The sequence below is a fragment of the Phyllostomus hastatus genome, unplaced genomic scaffold, assembly GCF_019186645.2.
Source record: "Phyllostomus hastatus isolate PE091 unplaced genomic scaffold, TTU_PhHast_1.1 phas_contig_551, whole genome shotgun sequence".
Classification (NCBI taxonomy): domain Eukaryota; kingdom Metazoa; phylum Chordata; class Mammalia; order Chiroptera; family Phyllostomidae; genus Phyllostomus; species Phyllostomus hastatus.
In genome coordinates this window covers 8,696,639-8,718,505 of record NW_025333909.1, presented here as the reverse complement: position 1 = coordinate 8,718,505, position 21,867 = coordinate 8,696,639, and the positions used below count along the sequence as shown (strand labels likewise).

The following is a 21,867-nucleotide window of genomic DNA, read 5'->3' as shown; positions in this document are numbered from 1 at the left end:
ACCAACTTGTCTGGGCATGGATTTCTTTGGGTTGATCATATTTGGACTTTGTTCTATTCCTTGAATATGTATGTTCATGGTTTTTGCTAATTTGGAGGTTTTCAGTCATTTTTTTCTAATACTTTTTCAGCTCCACATTTACTTCTTTCTAAGATTTTGATGACATGTTAGATATGTTTTATACTCCTACAGGTCTCCCAGTCTCTGTTTAATTTTTTCCAATATATTTTCTCTCTGATGTTTAGATTCAGTACTTTCTATTGTTCTATCTTCAACTTCACCAATTCTTTGCACTATACGATCAATTCTGTTTTTTAGTCCACCCATTGAGATTTTTGTTTTCCAGTTACTGAGCTTTTCAATTCTAAAATTTTCATCAATTTGTTCTTTATATTTTATACTTCTTTTCTGAGATTTTCCATTTTGTTGCTGACACTTTCTATTTTTTTATGTAAGTCAGTAAGTTCTTGTTGAAGCATTTTTAATGTCTGCTTTAAAATTCTTTTTAGACAATTTTAACATTTCTGTTATCTTGATGTTGACATCTATTAATTTGTTTTCTTATCGAGTTGAGATTTTTCTGGTTCTTGGAATAATGGGTGATTTTTAAAATTGAAACTTGCCGTGGCTGGTGTGGCTCAGTGGATTGAGCATGGGCCTGCAAAGCAAAGGGTCGCTGGTTCAATTCTCATTCAGGGCACATGCCTGGGTTGCGGGCCAGGTCCCCAGTTGGGGGCATGAGATAGGCAACCACACATTGATGTTTCTCTCCTTCTCTTTCTCCCTCCCTTCCCCTCTGTAAAAATAAATAAATAAAATTTCTTCAAAAGTTTTAAAAAATAAAATAAAATTGAAACTTGGACATTTGGAGTATTGTGTTATGACTCTGGATCTTCTCCAAATCTTCTATATTAGCAGGCCTCCTTTGATATTGGAACTACAGGGGAAGTGGGAGCACTGTCTGTTATTGCCAGATGGGGAGTAGAAGTTCAAGTTCCCCACTTAACCTTTACTTACTTTTATCAGGGAAAAAGCTTCTTGTTCTTCCTGACCAGAGATAGGAATTGTGGCTCTTTACTAGGCCCCAGCTTTTTTAGGATCTGGTTTAGATAGGAAGGAAACACTGCAAGTTAAGTGGTCTCATTTCCGTTGGGCAGTGATAACAGTCCCTACTCTCCGCTAAGCATCCTCTGACATCACTGTAGCAGGGAGATGGGGCAGTATTTCACTCCTGCTGAATAAAGTGAGAGCATAGTCTCCTTTCATAGTCTCAATAGGCACCACAATGCCTGAGGTCTCATTTTTGCTCAGTGGGAGCAAAAGCCCCATCTTTCCACCCTCCCTTTTCTAACACCCAGCTAGTGAGTGGCATTGGTGCACCTTTTTAAGGTCTCTTGAGAGGGAGAATCTAGGCTTGGTTCCTGGCCTTTGATGGTTTTGGTAAGAGTAGAGTTGCAGGGATTCTTTTCTTCTGTGGTGTTTAGCTGGACTAGAGTGATTATTAATCTAAAAGTTCTTCACCTTACTAGGCTGCCATTTTCATGGTCCTTTGGCTACAAAGAGCAAGCTTTTCTAGGGACTTTTATTTGTACCAATTGGTGTTTCTGTGTTGTTGATTTTCCCAACACCAGCCTGTGATATAAGAAGCAAAAAGAAATCCTGGGAACTCACTTCTGTATTGTTCTTCAGGTCCCAGTGATCCTAACGAGACTTCTGTCTTTTCACCTTTCAGAGTTTTTCATACATAACATCCAGGGCTTTTAATTAAACTTAGCAAGAGAAACAGGAAAAAGTATTTCTAGTTCACCTTTCAAGAAATGACAATTGCCTTTAAAAAAAAAAAAGCATTTTTCTTTTAAAAAAGTAGTTTAACCTAGTAAAAGGACTTCTATCCCACATGTTTATAATTTCAGATGTTTCTATCTGTTAAGGTTAAACTTAACTAGTATAGCAGGCAAAATCCATGCATTTGGCAGCATACTTAGGAAGATGTATTTTACTATTTGAAGGTTGACCGTGTCATCTTTTCTAATATTTCAATAAAGAATAAAAGTAAATTTGAGAATTTCTTGATAAATTTCTATCTTGTGAAAATGATGTTACTTCATCATGAAAAAAAATACTGTACTCTATTCTAATTATATAACAATGATCTCTTCAGGAGAATTGCTTGAATTATTTATGCATGTTATTAATAATATTGTCATAGCAAAAATAAAACTGTTAATAAGTTTGCTGGTAGGAACAGAAAAATCAGAACCAGTATCACTTACATTGCCTATTTTTAAATGCTAGTATAAATAAACCAGTAATTGTTTTCTTCCTCCAGATGAGGGGCATGTCTGAAAAATCACTCCGGCTAGTGCTATCCACATTCAGCAACATACGAGAGGAGCTTCGTCATCTTCAAAATGACTTGACAGTAACATATATTTTGATTTTTCTTTCCAAAGTCTTTCTAGTTCCTACCTTCCTAACATAGAAATCAAGGCATTCAGTCTACCTTTTAAAATTTAGTTCAACACAGCTTTATGCTTACCTAGACATCGTTAATTTCTTGAAACAGTTCATTGATGCTGACAGGGAAAACAAGCTGTCCCATGTTAAAAGAAAGAAAGTCGAGAATGCACTTATTAATTAGTTTACAGCTAAGGCAATTTACTGCTTAAAGCTAGGGAGTAGCTTCTAAAACTAGAATACAGAATCTGACTCATTGAATGGGAACTCCCCCTTTTCTGTAAAAATAAAACACACTCTGAATTTTTCTGAATACTTGAAAATGTCCTTCTCTAAGAATTTAAGCTTTTCTATTTTAATTGTTCTTGGTGCCATCAATTAGATCCATTCAGAATATTTTTTATACAATGAATAACTCCTTGAGGACTTTGGAGTTGGATTTTTTTTTCTGAGTTCTGATGAACACATTTAGACTCTACTTTGAAAATTTACCACCTGCTGGGATTAACAAGGAGTCTTTGAAGATTGGAGTAAAACATTAAAATAATTTAAAAGGTTCTGCTTCGTTGGACTTTGAATTAGTCAATTCATCAAGTTGTCTCTTTTAATGTACAGGTTTTTAAAGGCTCAATACTTTTGTATCCCATATTTTGCTTAAGTTTAACAATTCTGTTTCTTAGCAACTACAAGTGAAAAGTGCTTATTTAAACCTTCCAATGTAAACGAGTCTTTGTATTATGTGACTTTGGACCAGTTTCTGTAATTCTGAGTCATAACAAATAATTTTGTTTTAGTCCCTGGAAAATGACAAGTTAAGACTTGAAAAAGACTTGGTTTTCAAAGAAACTCAGATAAAAGAATACGAAGAACTCTTGGCATCAGTGAGAGCAAATAACCGTCAGCAGCAGGTAATTTCATATTTTCATTGATGATAAACTAGATGGATGGTTTTTCCTATGCTTAATTACTGGTACACTGGAGTTATGAGATACACTCCAAACACTATTAAAATATGATGGAACAATTTGTTCATATGAGAATTGAGTGGTTTTTGATATTTCCAATGACAGAAAAGTCCCTCAGAAAAAGATAGCCTTAGGTATTTTAAATATAAAGTTTACACAGTCCCCACTCATCTATGCTGTTGGATGACAATGATTGCATAACTATTGAAAATCTGAATTCACTCATTGATTGTATCTACTGACATTTCGTGAAGAAAATTTTTTTTAAAGATCTTAACACAGACCTGGCTAGCATAGCTCAGTGGATTGAGCGCGGGCTGTGAACCAAAGCATCACAGGTTCGATTCCCAGTCAGGGCACATGACTGGGTTGCAGGCCATGCCCCCCAGCAACCACACATTGATGTTTCTCTCTCTGTCTCTCTATCTCCCTCCCGTCCCTCTCTAAAAATAAATAAATAAAATCTTAAAAAAGTAATTACTTAAAAAAAAATCTTAACACATGTTTTTTCAATAAATCAGTGAAAGAATCAACTGTAGAAGTGATCTCCAGATGTCTGAGCAGAGTTGATTCCTAGGAAATTGTATTGAGTCTCTAAGGCTGACACTTTCCTGATCTTCACTGCCATGACAGTGCCAGTTGTCACATAAATAATCAGGCATATGGTAATTTTGGTCCCTACTAGAAGGCAGGGTACAGTATTGTCAAAGACTAACAAGAGTCAGATTCATCTAGTCTTGCCCTGGCTGGTGTGGCTCAGTGGATTGAGTGCAGCCTGTGAATCAAAGGATTGCTGGTTGATTCCGAGTCAGCGGAATTCCCATGCCTGGGTTGTGGACCAGGTCCCCAGTAGGGGGCGCGCAAGAGACAACCACACATTGATGTTTCTCTCCCTTTTTCTCCTCCCTTCCCCTCTCTCTAAAAATAAATAAAAAATAAAATTTAAAAATTTAAAAAGAAGAAAATTCATCTAGTCTTCTTGATTCCTTCTCATATAAGATAGGCAAGTCAGACTATGGGCAAGAATCTATTGTAATATTTTACCTGGCTGATTTAACTTACAATTTAAAAGGTCAATATTTAAGAAAACTAGGGATGAAACAATATTTGCTTTAATTCATCACACTAATTTACTAAAAGAACACTATGGCCCCTCCCAAAGTAGAACCCATTTGTCTTATTTATTTATGTCTTCTTTACTTATGTCTTCTTTACAGCAAGGACTTCAAGACTCAAACTCAAAATGCCAAGCATTGGAAGAAAGTATTCTCTCTCTTCGACATACACTATCAGACATGGAATATAGATTAAAAGAAATGGAATACTGTAAACATAATTTAGAGCAAGAAAATAAAAATCTTAGAATGCAGGTATTAAATTTTTTAAACATATGTGACTGCCTTAGTTATACTATTGTGAACTTAGCATTGGCAAGTATATATATTTGTAGTTTACAGTGTATAACTATATATATGTAATCCTTTTCCTTTTGGGAAAATACATGGAGTTTGTTCTGATGTTCTCCTATGTAGATATGTCTTATCTCCCTGCCATTTGGGCTATCTAATGCATTTCATAAAAAGTGCTCTCATTATTTCAATTTCTCATATAATCATGGGCTTTCATCTAATAAATCTTGTAATACAATGTCTATTTCCTTCATAACAATGCAATTACAGAAACTTGTGTTGTCTTGGGTAGGTTTCTGAGACTTGCACAGGCCCGATGCTGCAGGCTAAAATGGATGAGGTTGGCAACTATTACATGGAGATGGTGAAAAACTTAAGAATGGAGAAAGATAGAGAGCTCTGCAAGCTAAGGGTATGTTGATCCTACACTGCATTACACAAGTCACCACAAAATTTCTAAGAGGATAATAATGGTTTCAAGTTTAAAGCTACAAGGAAATATCAAGTGAAGGTAGAGTTTTAGGAATATGCCCTAAAACCTTTACATAAATACATATCACTGTGTATGAAATATTGCTAAATTATTTTCTAATTTTGATTACTCTTTTCTAGGAAATAAAAAAGACACTAAATTCGGGGTTTTGGTTTTTAATTTTTATCTACTTATTTATTTGATAGTCAGGGAACCCTTTATGATCTTGCCTAAAGCATTCTTATACAGGAAAGAGCAACATTTGAGATTATCCAGCAAAGCCACAGTTGGGTTCATACAAATCCTCACTTGACTTTGATACATAGGAAGACCTCTGTCAAGCACAAGGATAAAAACAGTGTCGTATTATGTACGTGTAATTGGCATCACAATTAAGGTGATATTTGTAAGAATAAGTATACATTGCCTTATCTTGTAATTTTAGGCAAAATTGACTAACTCTTAATTTAGTGATTCCTAAATGTAGCTAAATATATTAAACATGTTAATGGAAAACTGACCACAGGTTTTTCTCAGCAAATATCACTGGACAATCTCAACAGAAAGTCAGGATGAGACAAAATATAATTTCTTCAAAAGCCTAGTGATTTTTCTAGCAGACTTCCTCCCCTAGTTGTTTTCCCATCCTAATGGGAACTATAACACTTTAACTTAACAGCCATCTGTGCACAAATAATGGACCTAAAGAGGAAAATGGACCGGATTAGTTGCAGCTATGCTTTTTATTAATTATGTAAATCTGCGTCATTTTAACCTCTCTGGATTTCATCCACCTGTTTTTTAAACTGTTCTAATAATGCTTATCTCACAGGGTTACTGGGAGAACTGAGATAAGCCATGCAGGAGGAATATTTTGTGAACTGTAAATCATGATGTATTAGCCATTATTATTGAGTTTTCCTTAATTAGAATTTGAGTGATCTAAAGTCCCTGTTTTCCTAGCATTATTTTAATTATTGTGGCCTAGGGCTGTTACTTAGGTAATGTCTTTTCCTAAATTGTAAAGGCGCTTTTTAAAAAATGATCCATTTCTACTTTGCATGTCAATTCATATTTTACATTCATAAAGTTCTATAAGTTTTTATAACTATTAGTATTTTGCTCTTCATTTCATAGCTAGCTATATGACTTTCTGTCACTTAACCTTTCCGGAATTCAGTCACCTATCCTGTAAATGAAAATTAAAATAATTCTCATGTCTTTTTAAATTCTTAGACTCAATTAAGTCAGTACCAAAAAGATGTATTGAGAAGAGAAGGAAGCTGCAGTGACTTCCAATTCAAGCTTCATGAACTGACGAGCTTGCTGGAAGAAAAGGATTCCCTTATAAAGCGTCAGTCAGAGGTAAGAAAGGCTGGGATATAGGTAGAGAGGAGCAATACAACTCAGTCCTGTAAGATGAAACTGTCCATGAGTCAGAGGAGGCCATGTTTCTAAGACCCCCTTTATTCAGGAAGTAGAAGGTGAGTGTGAAGTGGTGGAAGATGCATATTTTGTGAAACAGAATTCAAATGAAAGCTACAATCGAAGCAAAAATAAGTATGGTTTATTTCATATTCTGAAGATATTGATTTTATATCTCATCACCCATGGAACTCCCAATAAGACTGGGAGCTCCTCACTACATTATTAGCCATTTTAGCAAGGGACTGTGTTATATTCCTCTCTGTATCTGTAGCAGGTAGTCCAGGAGCTGTTATAAAACCAGTACCAAAGGAAGGAACTACCAAAAATAGTGGCTGATATTGTATTGTTGTTGTTAAACAAATGGTACTTGTAGTAATGTTCAGTGATCCACTTCCGTTAGGAAACAATGCTTCCATTGTGAAGTTTCAGCACTTTTCTGCTATGGCTTTACTTGTCAGGCTTTTTAGGACAAAACCTTCCACATCATCTTGAGAACCATATCCATTCAATCTCGTGTTATCCCTCAAATATAGAAATCCTATACCCGCTAATGGATTCCTGCACAGACATGTAATGTAACTTATTGGGCACCATGAAGCAAAAATATGTAGTATTCAACATGCGGGATTAGAACATTTTTACCTCAAGGTGAACAAGGAAGAAAAACAAGTAATTATTCTTGGTAACCTTGTTAAATGGTCGAACATACTTTGTATCTCATATTTCTACTGTTTTCAAATGATTATATATTGCCTTTTATTTCTAAGGAACTCTCAAAGCTGAGACAAGAAATATATTCATCTCATAATCAAACCTGCAGTGGTGGAAGGACTACAATCACTACTAAAAAGTAATGTATTTTTAATAAAACTTAATATAGCTTTGCTTATTACATAATCCAAGTTATAGCATCATAATTTATGTGTCTTTTGCAGGCCAGAAATTCTCCTAAAGAAACCATCGCTTAATCTGAAGTCATAGAAATTTAGACCTATGGTTTCTTCTAAGAGTTTTATAGCTTTATTTATTATGTTTAGTTCTATGATCACTTTGAATTAGTTTGTGTATGGTGTGAAGTAGGGGTCCAAGCCTATTCTTTTAAAAAATATATTTATTTTTTTAGTTTTAGAGAGAGGAGAAGGTAGGGAGAAAGAGAGGGAGAGAAATATCAAGGTGTGGGGACCTGGCCTGCACCCCAGGCATATGCCCTGACTGGGAATCGAACTGGTGACCCTTTGGTTTGCAGGCTGGTGCTCAATCCACTGAGTCACACCAGCCATGGCCCAAATCCATTCTTGCACATAGGGATATCTAGTTGTGCCAGCATCATTTGTGGAATATACTATTCTTTCCCCTATTGAATTGCCTTGGTACACTTGCCAGTAATAAACCGATCATAAATATAAGGGCAAATTTGTAGACTCTCAAGTAGATTCTCAATTTTACTCCATTGATCTATTTTTCTTCATGCCAGTACCATGAGGTCCTGATTATTATAGCTTTTGGAGGGGTTAAGTTTTGAAATCAGGAATGAGAGCTTTCGAGACTGCCTAAACTATTTTTGGTCCTTTGATTTTCCATATGAATTTTAGGATAAACTTGTCAATTTCTGTAAAAAAAAAACTCCATTGAGATTCCTACAGGAATGTAATTGAATATGTAGAAAAGTTTGGTAATTGCCATGTTAATTAACAATATTAAGTGTTCTGACCCATGAGCTTGGGATCCTTTTCCATTCAGATCCCCTTTAATTTTTTAAAACAATATTGTGTAGTTTTCATTGCACACTTCTTGTGCTTATTTTGTTAAATTTATTTCTAAGTATTATATTCTTTTTTCCTCTTTTAAATTAAACTGACTGGGGCGACAGTGGTTTTACGGTCATATAAGTTTCAAGCATACATTCTATGCTACATGATCGGTATATTGCTTTGTGTGCCCACCACCCAAAGTCAAACCATCCTCTGTCACCAAATTTCAGCCCTATATTGTTTTTGATATTATTTAAAATAGAAATCTTTCCTTCTTTTCATTTTCAGATTGTACAATTGCAACCATATAGGATTAAAATATATTTTTGTGTATTGACTTTGTTTTCTTTAACCTTGCTAAATTCATTTATTAATTCTATAATTTCATTGTATTTCTTTAGAAATGTATTTGTACAAGATCATACCATTTACGAATAGAGATAGTTTGACTTGTTCATTTACAATCTTGATGCAATTTCTTTCATTTGCTTATCCAAGTGCCCCAGCAACTCCAGTGGGTGTGAAAGAGAAATGGGGAGAATGTTCCTGTCCTGTAGTCAAGGAATTTGTGCATTTTATCTCAGCTATTGAGTTTTGGGGGCATAAATTTATCATATTTTCTTTTATTATGTTTTCAAGACAAAACCTTTTTTATAATGCTTTAAAGACATAGAATCACTTTTTTAATCACTTACATATGATTGACATATAACATCATATTAATTTCAGATGTACATGATTCATTATATGCGTATACTGCAAAGTCGAAGTCTAGTTAACATCCATCACCACACATCATTACAAATTTTTCTCCTTGAGATAAGGAATCTTAAGATCTACTCTTTTAGCAACTTTCAAACATATGATAGAGTATTATTAACTATAGCCACCATGCTGTATATCACATCCTCAGGACATTTATTTTATAGCTGGAATTTTGTACCTTTTGACCATCTTTACCCATTTCACCCACCTGCCAACCACCAATCTGTTCTCTGTTTCTGTGGGTTTGTTTTTTTTTATTCCACATATAAGTCAGATCATATGGTATTTGTCTTCTGCTGACTTACAAGTATTTCATGTTGTCATAAATGGTAGGATTTCCTCACTTTTTATGGGTGTATAATATTCCATTATGTGTTTGTGTGTGTATACATTAATTACTAGGTCATCTGGTACATCTATTTTTAATTTTTGGGAAACCTCCATATTGTTTTCTTTTTTAAAAGTTAAATACAATTTATATTTTATTTCTTTTCTTTTATTTTTAAAGACTTTATTTATCTATTTTTTGAGAGAAGGGTAGAGAGAGAGAAAGAGAAGGAGAGAAACATCAATGTACAAGAGATACATCTATCAGTTGCCTCTCACATGCCCCCAACCAGGGACCTGGCCTGCAACCCCGGCATGTGCCCCCACTGGGAATTGAACCAGCAACCTCTCGGTTCACAGCTTAGCACTCGATCTACTGAGCCACACCAGCCAGGTCCATATTGTTTTCTGTAGTGGCTGCACCAGTTTACTTTCCCACAAATAGTGCACAATAGTTCCATTTTCTCCACATCCTTGTCAACACTTGTTTTATTTTGTCTTTTTGATACAAGCCATTCTAACAGGAGTGAGGTGATAACTTCTCTTTCTTGGTATTGGAAAATAGTATGTTATCTCTTTCTTTAATAATCAGTTTGGTTAGAGCTATATCAATTTTAGAAATATTCTTAGAGAACCAGATTTTAATTGGTTTTCCTCTACTCTTACTATTTTATATTTCATTGATTTCTTATCTTTATTTTCTTTGTTATGTTTACTTTCCACTTAATCTTCTCTTTTCTAGTTTCCAACCCAGAAACATAGAACACTGATTTTAGAACTCTTTTAAGATAAGTTTTATTGCTATATGTTTTTGTTTAACCACTGCTTTAACTGCATCTCCCAATTTTAAGTTGTAGTTTCATTAACTGTATTCTTTAGTTTCAAAATCTTTCAGAACTTTCTATATATATATATATTTTTACTGATTCCTTATTTAATTTCATTATAGTCAGAAAACATACTTAGTATTCATTATAAACAGTTTAAATTTATTGAGATTTGTTTTGGAAGCCAGAATAGAGACTCTCTTGGTAAATGTTCTGTGTCTTTGAAAAGAATACATATAATCTGATGATGAGTGGAACATTTTATAAATGTCATTTAGCTCAATTTGATTATTAGTATTGTTTATAGCTTCTGTATCTTAATGGACTTCCCATCTACTTCTAGTATTAATTATCTTAGAAGACATGCCAAAATCTCTAACTCATAATGTGAATTTGTTTATTTCTCTGTTAATTTCTATCAGTTTTTGCATCATTATTTTGAATTCCTGGTAGGAGGTGAATACACATTTAGGATTGTTCTGTTCTACTGAACAAAGTTAAGGACTGTTACATTTTGTGGAGGAACTTATACCTCTATCATTATTAAATGACCCTCTATATCCCTAATAATGCTTCCTGTTCTTAAGGCTACTTCATCTGATATCATAACTACTCTAGCTTTCTTTTGATTGCAGATTACATGGGAAATATGTTTCTATTCTTGTCAGTTCATTCTATTAATTAGTTTATATTAAAGTTATTTTTATAAATAGCATACATAGTTGGGTCTTGTATTTTTATTCAATATAGCAATATTTGCCTTTTAATTAGAGTGTTTAAACCATTTATATTTAATGTGATTATCTATGTTTGCATTTAAATTTAAATTTACCATCTTGCAATTTGTCTTTTATGTGTCCCATATTGTCTTTGTTCTACTGTTCCTCTTTTCTTTTTTCCTCTTGGATTAGTCATTTTTTCATTGTTGTATTTCATCAGTTTTATTGACTTATTAGGTATACTTCTTTTTTATAACTGCAAAGGCTTAAGATATTCTTGATATCACAGTCTACCTTCAAGTAATATTATTATACCTCATTACATGTAGCATGCACTCTTTATGATAGTATATTTCCATTTTTCCTTCACAATTTTTTGCTATCTTTGCCATACATATTTACTTTACATATATTATAAACCCTCAATACAGTATAATTTTCCTTCCAATAGTCAATTATTTTTAAAGAAATATTAATAATAAAAATAATATCCAATCCTGTTTTAAATTTACCCACATATTTATCTTTGCTGTTGCTATTCATTCTTTTACTTAGCTCCAAATTTTCATCTAATTTTCATCTTCTGTCTGCCTGAAGAACTTCCTTTAACATTTCTTGCCATGCTACTCTGCTGGGGAAGACTTCTCTTGGCTTTTTAAGTTGGGTTTGCATTCATAATTCAAAGTCATTTTACTGTGTATAGGATAATTAAGTTGACAGTTATTTTTTCTATGAGTGCTTTAAACATGTTATTCCACTGTCTTCTGATTTCCACTGTCTGATAAGTTTGCTGTTTATCTTATGACCATTTTCCCTTTTGAGTAATGTTCTTTTATCTCTGGCTGTTGCGATATTTTTTATCACTGGTTTTCAAAACTTTGACAATAATGAGCCTCTGTGTTTTTCTTCATCACTCTTTTCCTTGCTGTTCATTGGGCTTCTTGGATGTGTCTATGTAGTATTCAATGACTTTGAGAACTGTTTGGTCACGATTTTGTCAACTATTTTTGTCTCCTGCTAATCCTGTAGGACTTCAATTACACTTATATGAGAGTACCTGACATTTTATATAGCTAACTCACTCTGTACATTTTTTCAATGTATTTACTCTCATGTTTTATTCTAGATCATTTCTCTTGATGTCTTCAAGTGTAGTAGTATTTTCTTCTGCAGTGCCTAAGTATTCTTAATCCTATACAATGTAATTTTTACTTGTAGAAGTTCTATGTAGATCTTTATACCCTTTATTGTTCTTCTCATAATGTTCATGCTTTCTGCTAATTGAGTATATAACTTACACTTTTATATTTTTAATAGTTGTACACTTGCTTACTTGTTTCTTTTACATATCATTTCTTGGTTTGTTTCTCCTCATTTATCTTTCTCTTCATTATTAGCCATATATTCCTGCTTCATTGCATGGTTGCTCATTTTTCATTGAATGCCACATATGTTATTTTACATACTTCAGTTCTGAATATTTTTATTATCCCTTTAAGTATTTTGTGGCTTTGTTCTGAGATAAAGATAAGTTACTTAGAAAGAGTTAAATACTTTTAAATCTTGCTTTCAAACTGTTCGAACCTGCAGTCCAGGACTAATGTCATCCTACTACTGAGGCAATACTCTTCTGTAGTTTTTGCCTGATGTTCCCCATACTAGCTCTTTCCACTCTGGTTAGTGGAACACAAACTATTCCCATGACTCTGTGAGCTCTAGGAATTTCCATACTATTCCTTTTCACTGGTTCTTTCCCCTTCCTTGTTAACATTGTCACGTCCCTACACTGATAAGCACTCACCCAAAGGCTTGTGGGGAACCCCTCTACAGGTCTCTTGGCCTCTCCCCACGTGTGGACCTCTCTCCTGTCTGTTCTTCTGCTTCACAAATTCTGGCTGCTTTGACATACTTTTTACTTGAAATTCACCTCAACTGGGTGAGGCTGCTAGGATCTGTTTGGCTTCCCTTTCCCTATACTGTGACCCAGGAAATCTCTAGGCATTTGTAGGACTCATGTCATTTGTTTCCCTCCTTTGTGATCACTATCTTGTGCTGCCTGTGGTCCATTATTTCCAGAAACAGAAGTGCCTCCCTCTTACTCTTTTGAAAATAATCATAGTGAATCTTTATAAGTTAACAGGTGAGGGTTTGTTTTTGTTTTGTTTTTTTTTTGGAAAAAGTTAAGTCATGCAGTCAAATTAATTTAATAAGGGGAAGCAAACTAGGAGAGACTAAATAGGAATGAAAGTTATTTTCTTGCGCAGCCTGCAACTACCTTTTTTGTCTGTACAGGTACAAGACACAATACCCAATCCTAGGCCTCCTGTATGATGACTATGAATACATACCACCAGGTAGTGACACACACACAGTTGTGATTGAGAAAACAGAAGACAAATGGACCTGTGTAAGTTCACTTGGACATATCTAGTCCTATTAGTACTAAAGGTTTATATATTTCTATATATAACATCCTTGAAAATTCTGGTAAAAGATGAGAATGAGCTAAAATCTTATAGAATTTGATTTTTTCCTCTTAAGATTTTTCCATATTTTCCTTACTGATATACAGTAAGAATTAAGAAACTTTGAACTGATTCATACATGTGGCATTATCATTGATTATATAAACAGTAATAAATTAGATAGGCTTTTACCCCCAAAAGGAAGACAGTTAACATTGGCAATGTACTAATTTTATTTCCTTGCATATTTTTGGAGTTATTGAAATAATTCTATTCAAATTTTAAAAAAAACTTATTGTTTCTAAAGCTGGTAGAAAATGTCATAGACAATTATAAAGGAGAATGCAAGATGGAGAAGCAGGTTTTAATATCATTTGTCTTGCAATCTTCTATGGGATACTTATTCCTGTAGGTTATACATTTTTAAGATTTTTGAAAGAGGAAATGTGTCTATATTTCTAACTAGATCATAAGATTTTCTAGCTTTAAATCCCCTACTTGCAGTTAAGCTGATGAAGAGTATTTTAATGGTTAACACTTTTCTACAACATTCTCTAGGATGACAAGATGGTACGGACCTTGGGATCTGTCTAAAGAGTCCAATACATTGCTAAGGGGGCTGATTACTAAAACTCCCCTGTTCTAAAGGACTAAAAACTACTTTCCTAAAAATTCTACCTATTGACCAATTAACTTTTAAAGTAGAACAGCAAACGGGATATATTTCGCCTAGCACAAAAGTTGTCTACCAGGGGCAAGTTTTCCCCTTAGGAGACATTCAGCACTTTTTAGAGACATTTCTGGTTTTCTCAACTAGGGGTTAGGTACTATTTGCACCTGGTGGGTAAAGGTCAGGGATGCTGTTAAACAGTCCTGCAATGTTTATTGTACTTCAATAAAGGTCTTAAAATGCTCAAACATACCATGGTGAGCAATAGATAAATATACAAATGCCAATCAATCATTTGCAAAACCTTTTGAAAAAAAATTTAAAATCATAGGTGTATAGTTAATAAAATATTATAGATGTGGAGCTAATAAATGACTGCAGGTGTATAGTTAATAAAAGTAAGTGTCCATTAAATAACTCACTTTAAAATTATGTTTTGGTTGAACAAGCTCAAATATTTAAGTAAAGAAAAGAGTTCAGAAAGTGCTTAGTTCTGAAGCCCTTTTCTAACTACAGTCAAGCCATCACCCTTATATACATGGTTCTCTATCATCAATATATGCAACCAACATTTAGTAACAGCAAAATAAAAGTGGTTTGATCTTTGACATATGATGTTTCTTAAGCCATTAATTAGTTGCAAATTACTCACTACTAGCTGTTAACTAATAAAGGGTATTTGATAGCCCAAGAACCAGATGAGCAGCAAAGGAAAGTCAGTATAGGATCTAAACTGTGTCACTCAGAGATTATTTGATGTTCAAATTTAAGACTGAAAAGCAATTGCTGCTACTAACCACATGTGCCCGGAGGGCGCATCAATGTGAACATATATCAAATAAAGGGTCTACAGAATGGTAGTCATTACTACTCTCTATTAAAAACGTGCAGCAATAAATATCAAACTTAGTATCTTAAAGGACTAGATAGTGATAGCAAGTCCAAAATATATTTAAATAAGTTTAAAGATGAAATACCTATATTTATTAACAGTTAAGGACATTTGGACACATTTAACCTCTAAGTATGTCATCAAGAAAGAAATCTACTGAGTCCTTCCTCATTATCTTGACCAAAGTCAGACAAAGTCATTTCATTGAAAAAGCACCACAAAAGAGCACCACAAAACAGCACCACAAAAAAGCAGTGCATTTCCTTTGGTTTTATGTCTATCAGTTTAAATCATTTTTCAAAACTGTGTGCATACTGTGACAATGTCTAAAATCATTATAAGCCAGTAGTAAACTAACTTTTTTTTTCTTTTCTAGCCATGAATGACTCTCCAACACAAAGAAGTTTTTTTGGGAGGGGTGTCTGCATTAGTACTTTAATTATTATGTTTCCACAACCAAAGGCCAATCAAAATTTGGAACCATGGCACTACTCAGTATATCTAATGGAATGAATTAGTTCTCCAGATGAGTCTCTCCAGCCATTGATGAGGTCTGAGTCCTTTCTATCACATTCTTGTATTCAATATAGCATTCACCGCTTAAGTAAACTTCCATTGCAGACAATGGAGGACATGCTTCACTATTTTTCAATAGGATGCTTCCTAGATACTGAATTAATTTGTGGGAGTAGAGATTTTACAAGTTATTCCATTAGATGATTTTCCTTTAATATTAGATAAGCAGTTCAGCTACAAGTATAAACACTGTTTGTTACCCAAAAATAGGCAAAACTACTGAATTTTAAAAAACACTTTAACTAGTGCATGGTATATACAGTACATATTTGTTTTTCTCACATTAAACCTTGTGACTAAAAGAGATGCTTCATTACATGCTATTTATAACTCTCAGATACATAACTAAATCAAGGGTGATGGTTAACTTCATTAAGTAGGAAAGTGGAATAATATCTTTTCAACTAAATAAATTTCCACTAATTTGCACGTTGTGCTATTATGGTTCTAACGACATGTCAGTGGCTTGGCAAGTCTCTGCTTTCAAAGCCTATCATCCCCAAATGAGCCCATTTACTTCCTTAAAAACATATAACGATATATTGTAGTAGTGGGTAAAAAAGGTAGACATTTTTATAGGGGAATACATAATGTGACACTGAAATATTGCATAAAGGCTTAAGAAAGAAAAATAGCAACAACAAATTATTGATCTCTGTATCCTACTTGGGAGAAAGAGATTTTATAGTAAGAGTATTTAATGTACTTAAAAGCTAGTTGATTAGTTAGGTTGTAATGACCTTACAAAGTGAAGAAAAATATTTCCTAAATATATTACTAGATAAAAATGAAATTTCTTAATTTCAAGCACTATGCTTAAAGTTGATAATTAGCAAAAATTAAAATGTTTGCATTTGACAAAATATAGATTAAGGCAACAAATATATTTGGGTTACATTTTAATGAGGTTTTACAAATATGCATATAGAATCCTGTCATATCTGTTAAGATAGGGACAGATGAAACACTACAATAAATCAAATCATAAGTGAGAAAAATGCTTTTAATACTCTTAATTTTCAAATGGGTTTTGATATGCAGTGAAAAGCCTTATTTTGTCATCTTAATACTTTAAGATGTCTAGCTGTATAATATGGATGGACATAATTCTAGTTTTATCAATATTTTGTGATAGAAAATGTTAATATTCTTCATGAGCTACGTCCTTACATTTTCCCCTGTGGTGTGGGAATAGCTGGGCAGCTTCTCTTCTGCTAACTACTTATACGTGTAACTGTAACACTATTATGTCATGTTATATATCCATTACATACAATAGAAGTGGAAGTGTTTAGTACCCTACTAGAAAACTACCACAACTGTTTGAAACTTAGAACAAGTGTAATTTCCCCCCCAAGAACATCCACAATAACAGTCCATAACGTGGGGTAGTTAGGAAGCATGTCATTGGCTCACTTCATCCACACAGAGTGATTGAATGGGTCTGTGATAACAAGGTACTTATTACACTTAATAAAGTTAAATGTATGTATTTCTTTTCCAGTTTGTGACTAAGATAAATAAAAAGAGCAGTGATTTCATTTCTCTAACAAGTTTTATATAGCTTATCTCTGAAAAGTGCAAAGATGTCGTCAGGTGAGAAATGCCTATTATCTCATGTCTATTCCACTGTTTCACTTTAGATGTCAAATAAAATGGAGACTGTGTAAGAAATACAAAACAATCTAAGTGTCTGAATGAAATATATAAACTGTTTGTATGGTCTTTGTGAAAATCCTAGTAAAACACATATAGCATGGATTTTTAGCTTAACTTTACATTTTTCTCAGGAAGTTACTGTCATACGAATGTTTAGGTTAGAGATAAAAACACCCCTGTTATTTTTTAAAAATGCCTGATGTGGATTACTAGTGACAACAATTTACGTAGTTGGACCTCCGGCTGTTCAAGGTTTCTGCTTTAAAAGCCTAGTCTTGTTTGTTTTGTTGATTACATTCCTGTTAAAGATGAGATCATATGGTATTTGTCTTTCACTGCCTGGCTTATTTAGCTTAGCATAATGCTCTCCAGTTCCACCCAAGCTGTTGCAAAGGGTAGGAGCTCCTGCTTTCTTTCTGCTACATAGAATTCCACTGTGTAAATGTACCACATTTTTACCTACTCATTTACTCATGGGGACCTAGGCTGCTTCCAGCACTTGGTTATTGTACATAACGCTGCAATGAACATAGGAGTGCATCTATTCTCTTGAATTGTTTTGAGATTCTTAGGGTATAATCCCAGAAGTGGGATCACTGGGTCAAAAGGCAGTTCCATTTTTAGTGTTCTGAGGAAATTCCATCCTGTTTTCCACAGTGGCTGCACCAGTCTGCAATCCCACTGACAGTGCACTAGGGTTTTTTTTCTCCACAACCTCTCCGGCACTTGTTGTTTGTTGATTTGGTTATGTTGGCCATTCTGACCGGTGTGAAGTGGTATCTCATTGTGGTTTTAATTTGCATCTCTGATGATTAGTGATGTTGAACATCCTTTCATATGTGTGTGCACCATCTGTGGGTCCTCTTTAGAAAAGTGTCTGTTCGGGTCCTTTGTCCATTTTTAAATTGTATTATCTATCTCTCTGGTGTTGAGTTGTAAAGCTTTTTTTTCTATATCTTGGGAATCAACCCCTTACTAGATGTTATCATTGGTGAATATGTTCTCTCAAGCAGTGGGTCCCTTTTTCATTTTGTTGGTTTCTTTTGCTGTGTAGAGGCTTTTTAATTTGATATAGATCCATTTACTTTTTCCTGTATTTCCCTTGCCCTAGGAGATATATTGGCAAACATTGCTACTAAGATATGAGATTTTACTGCATGTTTTCTTCTAGGACTTTTATCATTTTGTGACTTACATGTAAGTCTCTTATCCATTTTGAGTTTATTCTGCTGTATGGTGTAAGTTGGTCGTCTAGTTTCATTTGTTTGCATGTACCAGTCCCATTTTCTCAACACCATTTACTGAAAAGACTGTCTTTACTCCATTTCATGAAATGGAGTAATATTCCTTGTCAAACATTAATTCACTATAAAGGTGTGGGTTTATTTCTGGGCTCTCTATTCTGTTCCATCGATCTATGTGTCTGTTCTTATGCTAGTACCAGCCTGTTTTGATGACAGTGGCTTTGTAGTATAGTTTGGTATCAGGTACTGTGATCCCTCCAACTTCGTTCTTCTTTCTGTAGATTGCTAAGGATATTAGAATCTTTTTTGTTTCCATATTAATTTTTAGAATATTTGTTCTAAATCTGTGAAATATGACATTGATATTTCAATAGGAATTACATTGAATCTATAGATTGCTTTGGGCAGTATGGACATTTTAATTATGCTAATTCTTTTAATCTATGAAGACAGCAGATGCTTCTACTTATTTGCATTCCTCAATTTCTTCCTTCAATGTCCTATAATTTTAAGAAATAAGTACAGGTCTTTTATCTCCTTAGTTAAATTTCTTCCTAGGTACCTTTTTGTTGGTGACGTTGAAGTAAAAAAGCCTAAAAATTTCAACAAAACCTACAAGAACTAGTAAATGGATTCAACAAAGTTGAGGATACAAAATTAGTATTCAAAAATTGGTGACATTTCTATATACAAATAATAAAGTTTCAGAAAGAGAAACTAAGAAAATAATCCTATAGACTTAATTACTTTGAAAGTAAGAAGACTTCTCTACAAGGTACCTTTCCTCCACCACACACCATTATTAAATATATTGGATTTCTATAGTACTTTCTGTCTAATAAAAAATACAAACTCTTCCATTCTGACCCTAAGATAAACTAGTAAGTATAGGTTTAAAAGTAAAGAATGTAGTAAATTATTGCATCTCTTTTAATAAAATCTTTAATATTGAGTGACAAAATAAGACATACATCTTTTGAATCTACAAAGGAACACTGGAATTGTTGTATGACATAATTACATGATAACCAGGCTGTCTTGGGAATCTCCTTGGATTGGTCAGTTGTAGGGGAGGTGTGAAGTCCAGGGTATTGGGTTTGGTTTCCCATCCCATTACATTACAATATTTTTGTTATTAAATTTATGTTCCAGATATTGTTTATGTTAAGGGATAGCCTTTGCTCATGTGTGCCAAGATATAACAAATCAGATGAGTTTCTTAATATGGGAGAATATATAGGCCTTTTGAGGTAGTTTGCTAAAGGGGCCTGATGAGCCAGCCATGTTATGAGTAGACGGTATTGGGATCTAGGATGACAAGTTTTGGAGTCAAGGGGAGGTGACTGGGACTTACATTGTGGGATAAATGGGATAGTTGAATTACCAATTGGTCCAAAATTAAACATAAAGCAGAGTTCCCTTTGAAATAGGTATTCTGGTAATGTTGAAAGAGAAAGGTTTAGCAACTGGAACAATGCAGGTGAAAACATTTTTGTTTGGGATTATCTAATGCTACAGTCTTGAACCTACAAATGTCACAATCTCTTTTACAGGGTGTCTAAACTGCCAATAACACTCACCAGTTCTCATCTAAGATCCAAGGTTCTAAGAGATCTTTTTGAAACGCTATCAAATGTCCAAGATAATTATTTTTTAAACATTCTTTTTTAAAAAATATTTTATTCATTTTTAGAGAGAGGGGAAAAGAGAGAGGAGAAACATCAATGTGTGGTTGCCTCTCGTGTGCCCCCTACTGGGGACCTGGCCCACAACCCAGGCATGTGTCCTGACTGGGAATTGAACTGGTGACCCTCTGGTTCACAGGCTGGGACTCAATCCACTGAGCCACACCAGCTAGGGCACAAGCTAATTATTTTGGGAGAACAAGTTGGAGCTGAACAAAGTTGCAAACATTCTGTGATACAATGACATTCTAGGGTACTAATCTAGTTCTGCATTTTCTCCACAAGAAGCCTTATTAGCCAGAAAAAAATTTATTGGATAGAATTCCAAGTCTAGCCAGTATTTTTTTATTTTCACAACAAGGGGAAATCGTCCAAGATCTGCATGAGAGGATTCTTTTGTTTCTTTGGCTTTGTGTGAGATGAGTCTCTTTTTCTTTCTTTGGAAGTAGGCATATTTAAGATTAAGAATTTTGCTATATTCTTAATTCTTTTTTTTCAAAAGTCCTTAAAACGATGTGTAGGATTTAGTGCACATTAAACCACTGAGATTAGGTGGCTTCAAAATAAACTAATTGGGTAACTCACTACAGGAAGGAGGGGGGATAATATAAATGAAACAAACTTGGCCACAAAATGATAACTCTTGAAGCTGGGTAGTGGCAATATTCTGTAAGGGTTCATTATTATCTTCTACTTTTATATGTGGTCAAAAATATATCATACATAATTTTAAGGGCAGTTCTAGTTTCGAACTGTTGGCTGTCTTGTATGAGCATGAGTTGAATTTGAGAGCCATACCCGAGTAGCAGTCCTAAGTGACAGTAATAATCCTTTCCTCTCCATCATAGTATAGGCCATTTAGAAGTGACAGTCAGAGAAATCCATTTCCACAAAATAGTCCTGAACAGTTCTGGGAAAATGCTTTTAAAATAATTACCGAATTATTTCTCGTTGTTATGATGGTATTCTGACCCGCATGTTTAGGTGAAGTGTTTTGTCATAAGATAGATCTGTGCAGTCAAATTTGTAATTTTAGACAATTTTTGTTTGTTACATAAACTAAATTTTTATTTGTTCTATCTTGGATGGGGCTTTCTAGACCCAATTTATAAGTGAAAGAAAAAATCCATCTACTTTTCTCCAGCTCCTCTGTAACCATGGGCAACTAGAATGACGTTTTTATGTAGCTTCCTACTTCCTTCAACTTCTCTACAATACCCTCCTTACACAGCCTCCAGAATAATCATCAAAATGTAAATCATATCACATGTTCCCTCCTTAAAACCTTCCAATGGCTTCCCATTTAAATTCTCACAGGTTTCATCTCTCATCAGTCCCCCACACCATGGTCCAGCTGAAGTTTGATCCATCTCAGGTTATTGACATGTTTCTCTGCCTTGAATGTTCTTACACATGATCTTCATGTGACTGGGTCCTTCTTTTCACTTGCATCTCAGCTCACCTGCCATATCCCTAGTACAGATTGCCTCTGTCTCACCCATAAGCTATCTTTTTATGCAAAGTTGCCAAAAAGTACAAGAATCACACTGGGGACT

At 34.2% G+C, this 21,867-nt stretch overlaps 1 protein-coding gene across 1 annotated transcript in view; it reads left to right on the top strand.

The window, feature by feature from the left end:
- The window catches only part of POF1B (POF1B actin binding protein), a 68,097-nt gene extending 50,829 nt beyond the window's left edge, over positions 1-17,268 (top strand). Inside the window, exons 10-17 of the mRNA XM_045847535.1 lie at positions 2,330-2,422; positions 3,252-3,365; positions 4,640-4,792; positions 5,124-5,243; positions 6,540-6,668; positions 7,499-7,581; positions 13,413-13,527; positions 15,524-17,268. Coding sequence (XP_045703491.1) covers positions 2,330-2,422; positions 3,252-3,365; positions 4,640-4,792; positions 5,124-5,243; positions 6,540-6,668; positions 7,499-7,581; positions 13,413-13,527; positions 15,524-15,529 — 813 coding nt within the window. The 3' untranslated portion in view covers positions 15,530-17,268. The remainder of the gene's footprint in view (positions 1-2,329; positions 2,423-3,251; positions 3,366-4,639; positions 4,793-5,123; positions 5,244-6,539; positions 6,669-7,498; positions 7,582-13,412; positions 13,528-15,523) is intronic.
- The last annotated feature ends 4,599 nt before the right edge of the window (positions 17,269-21,867 follow it).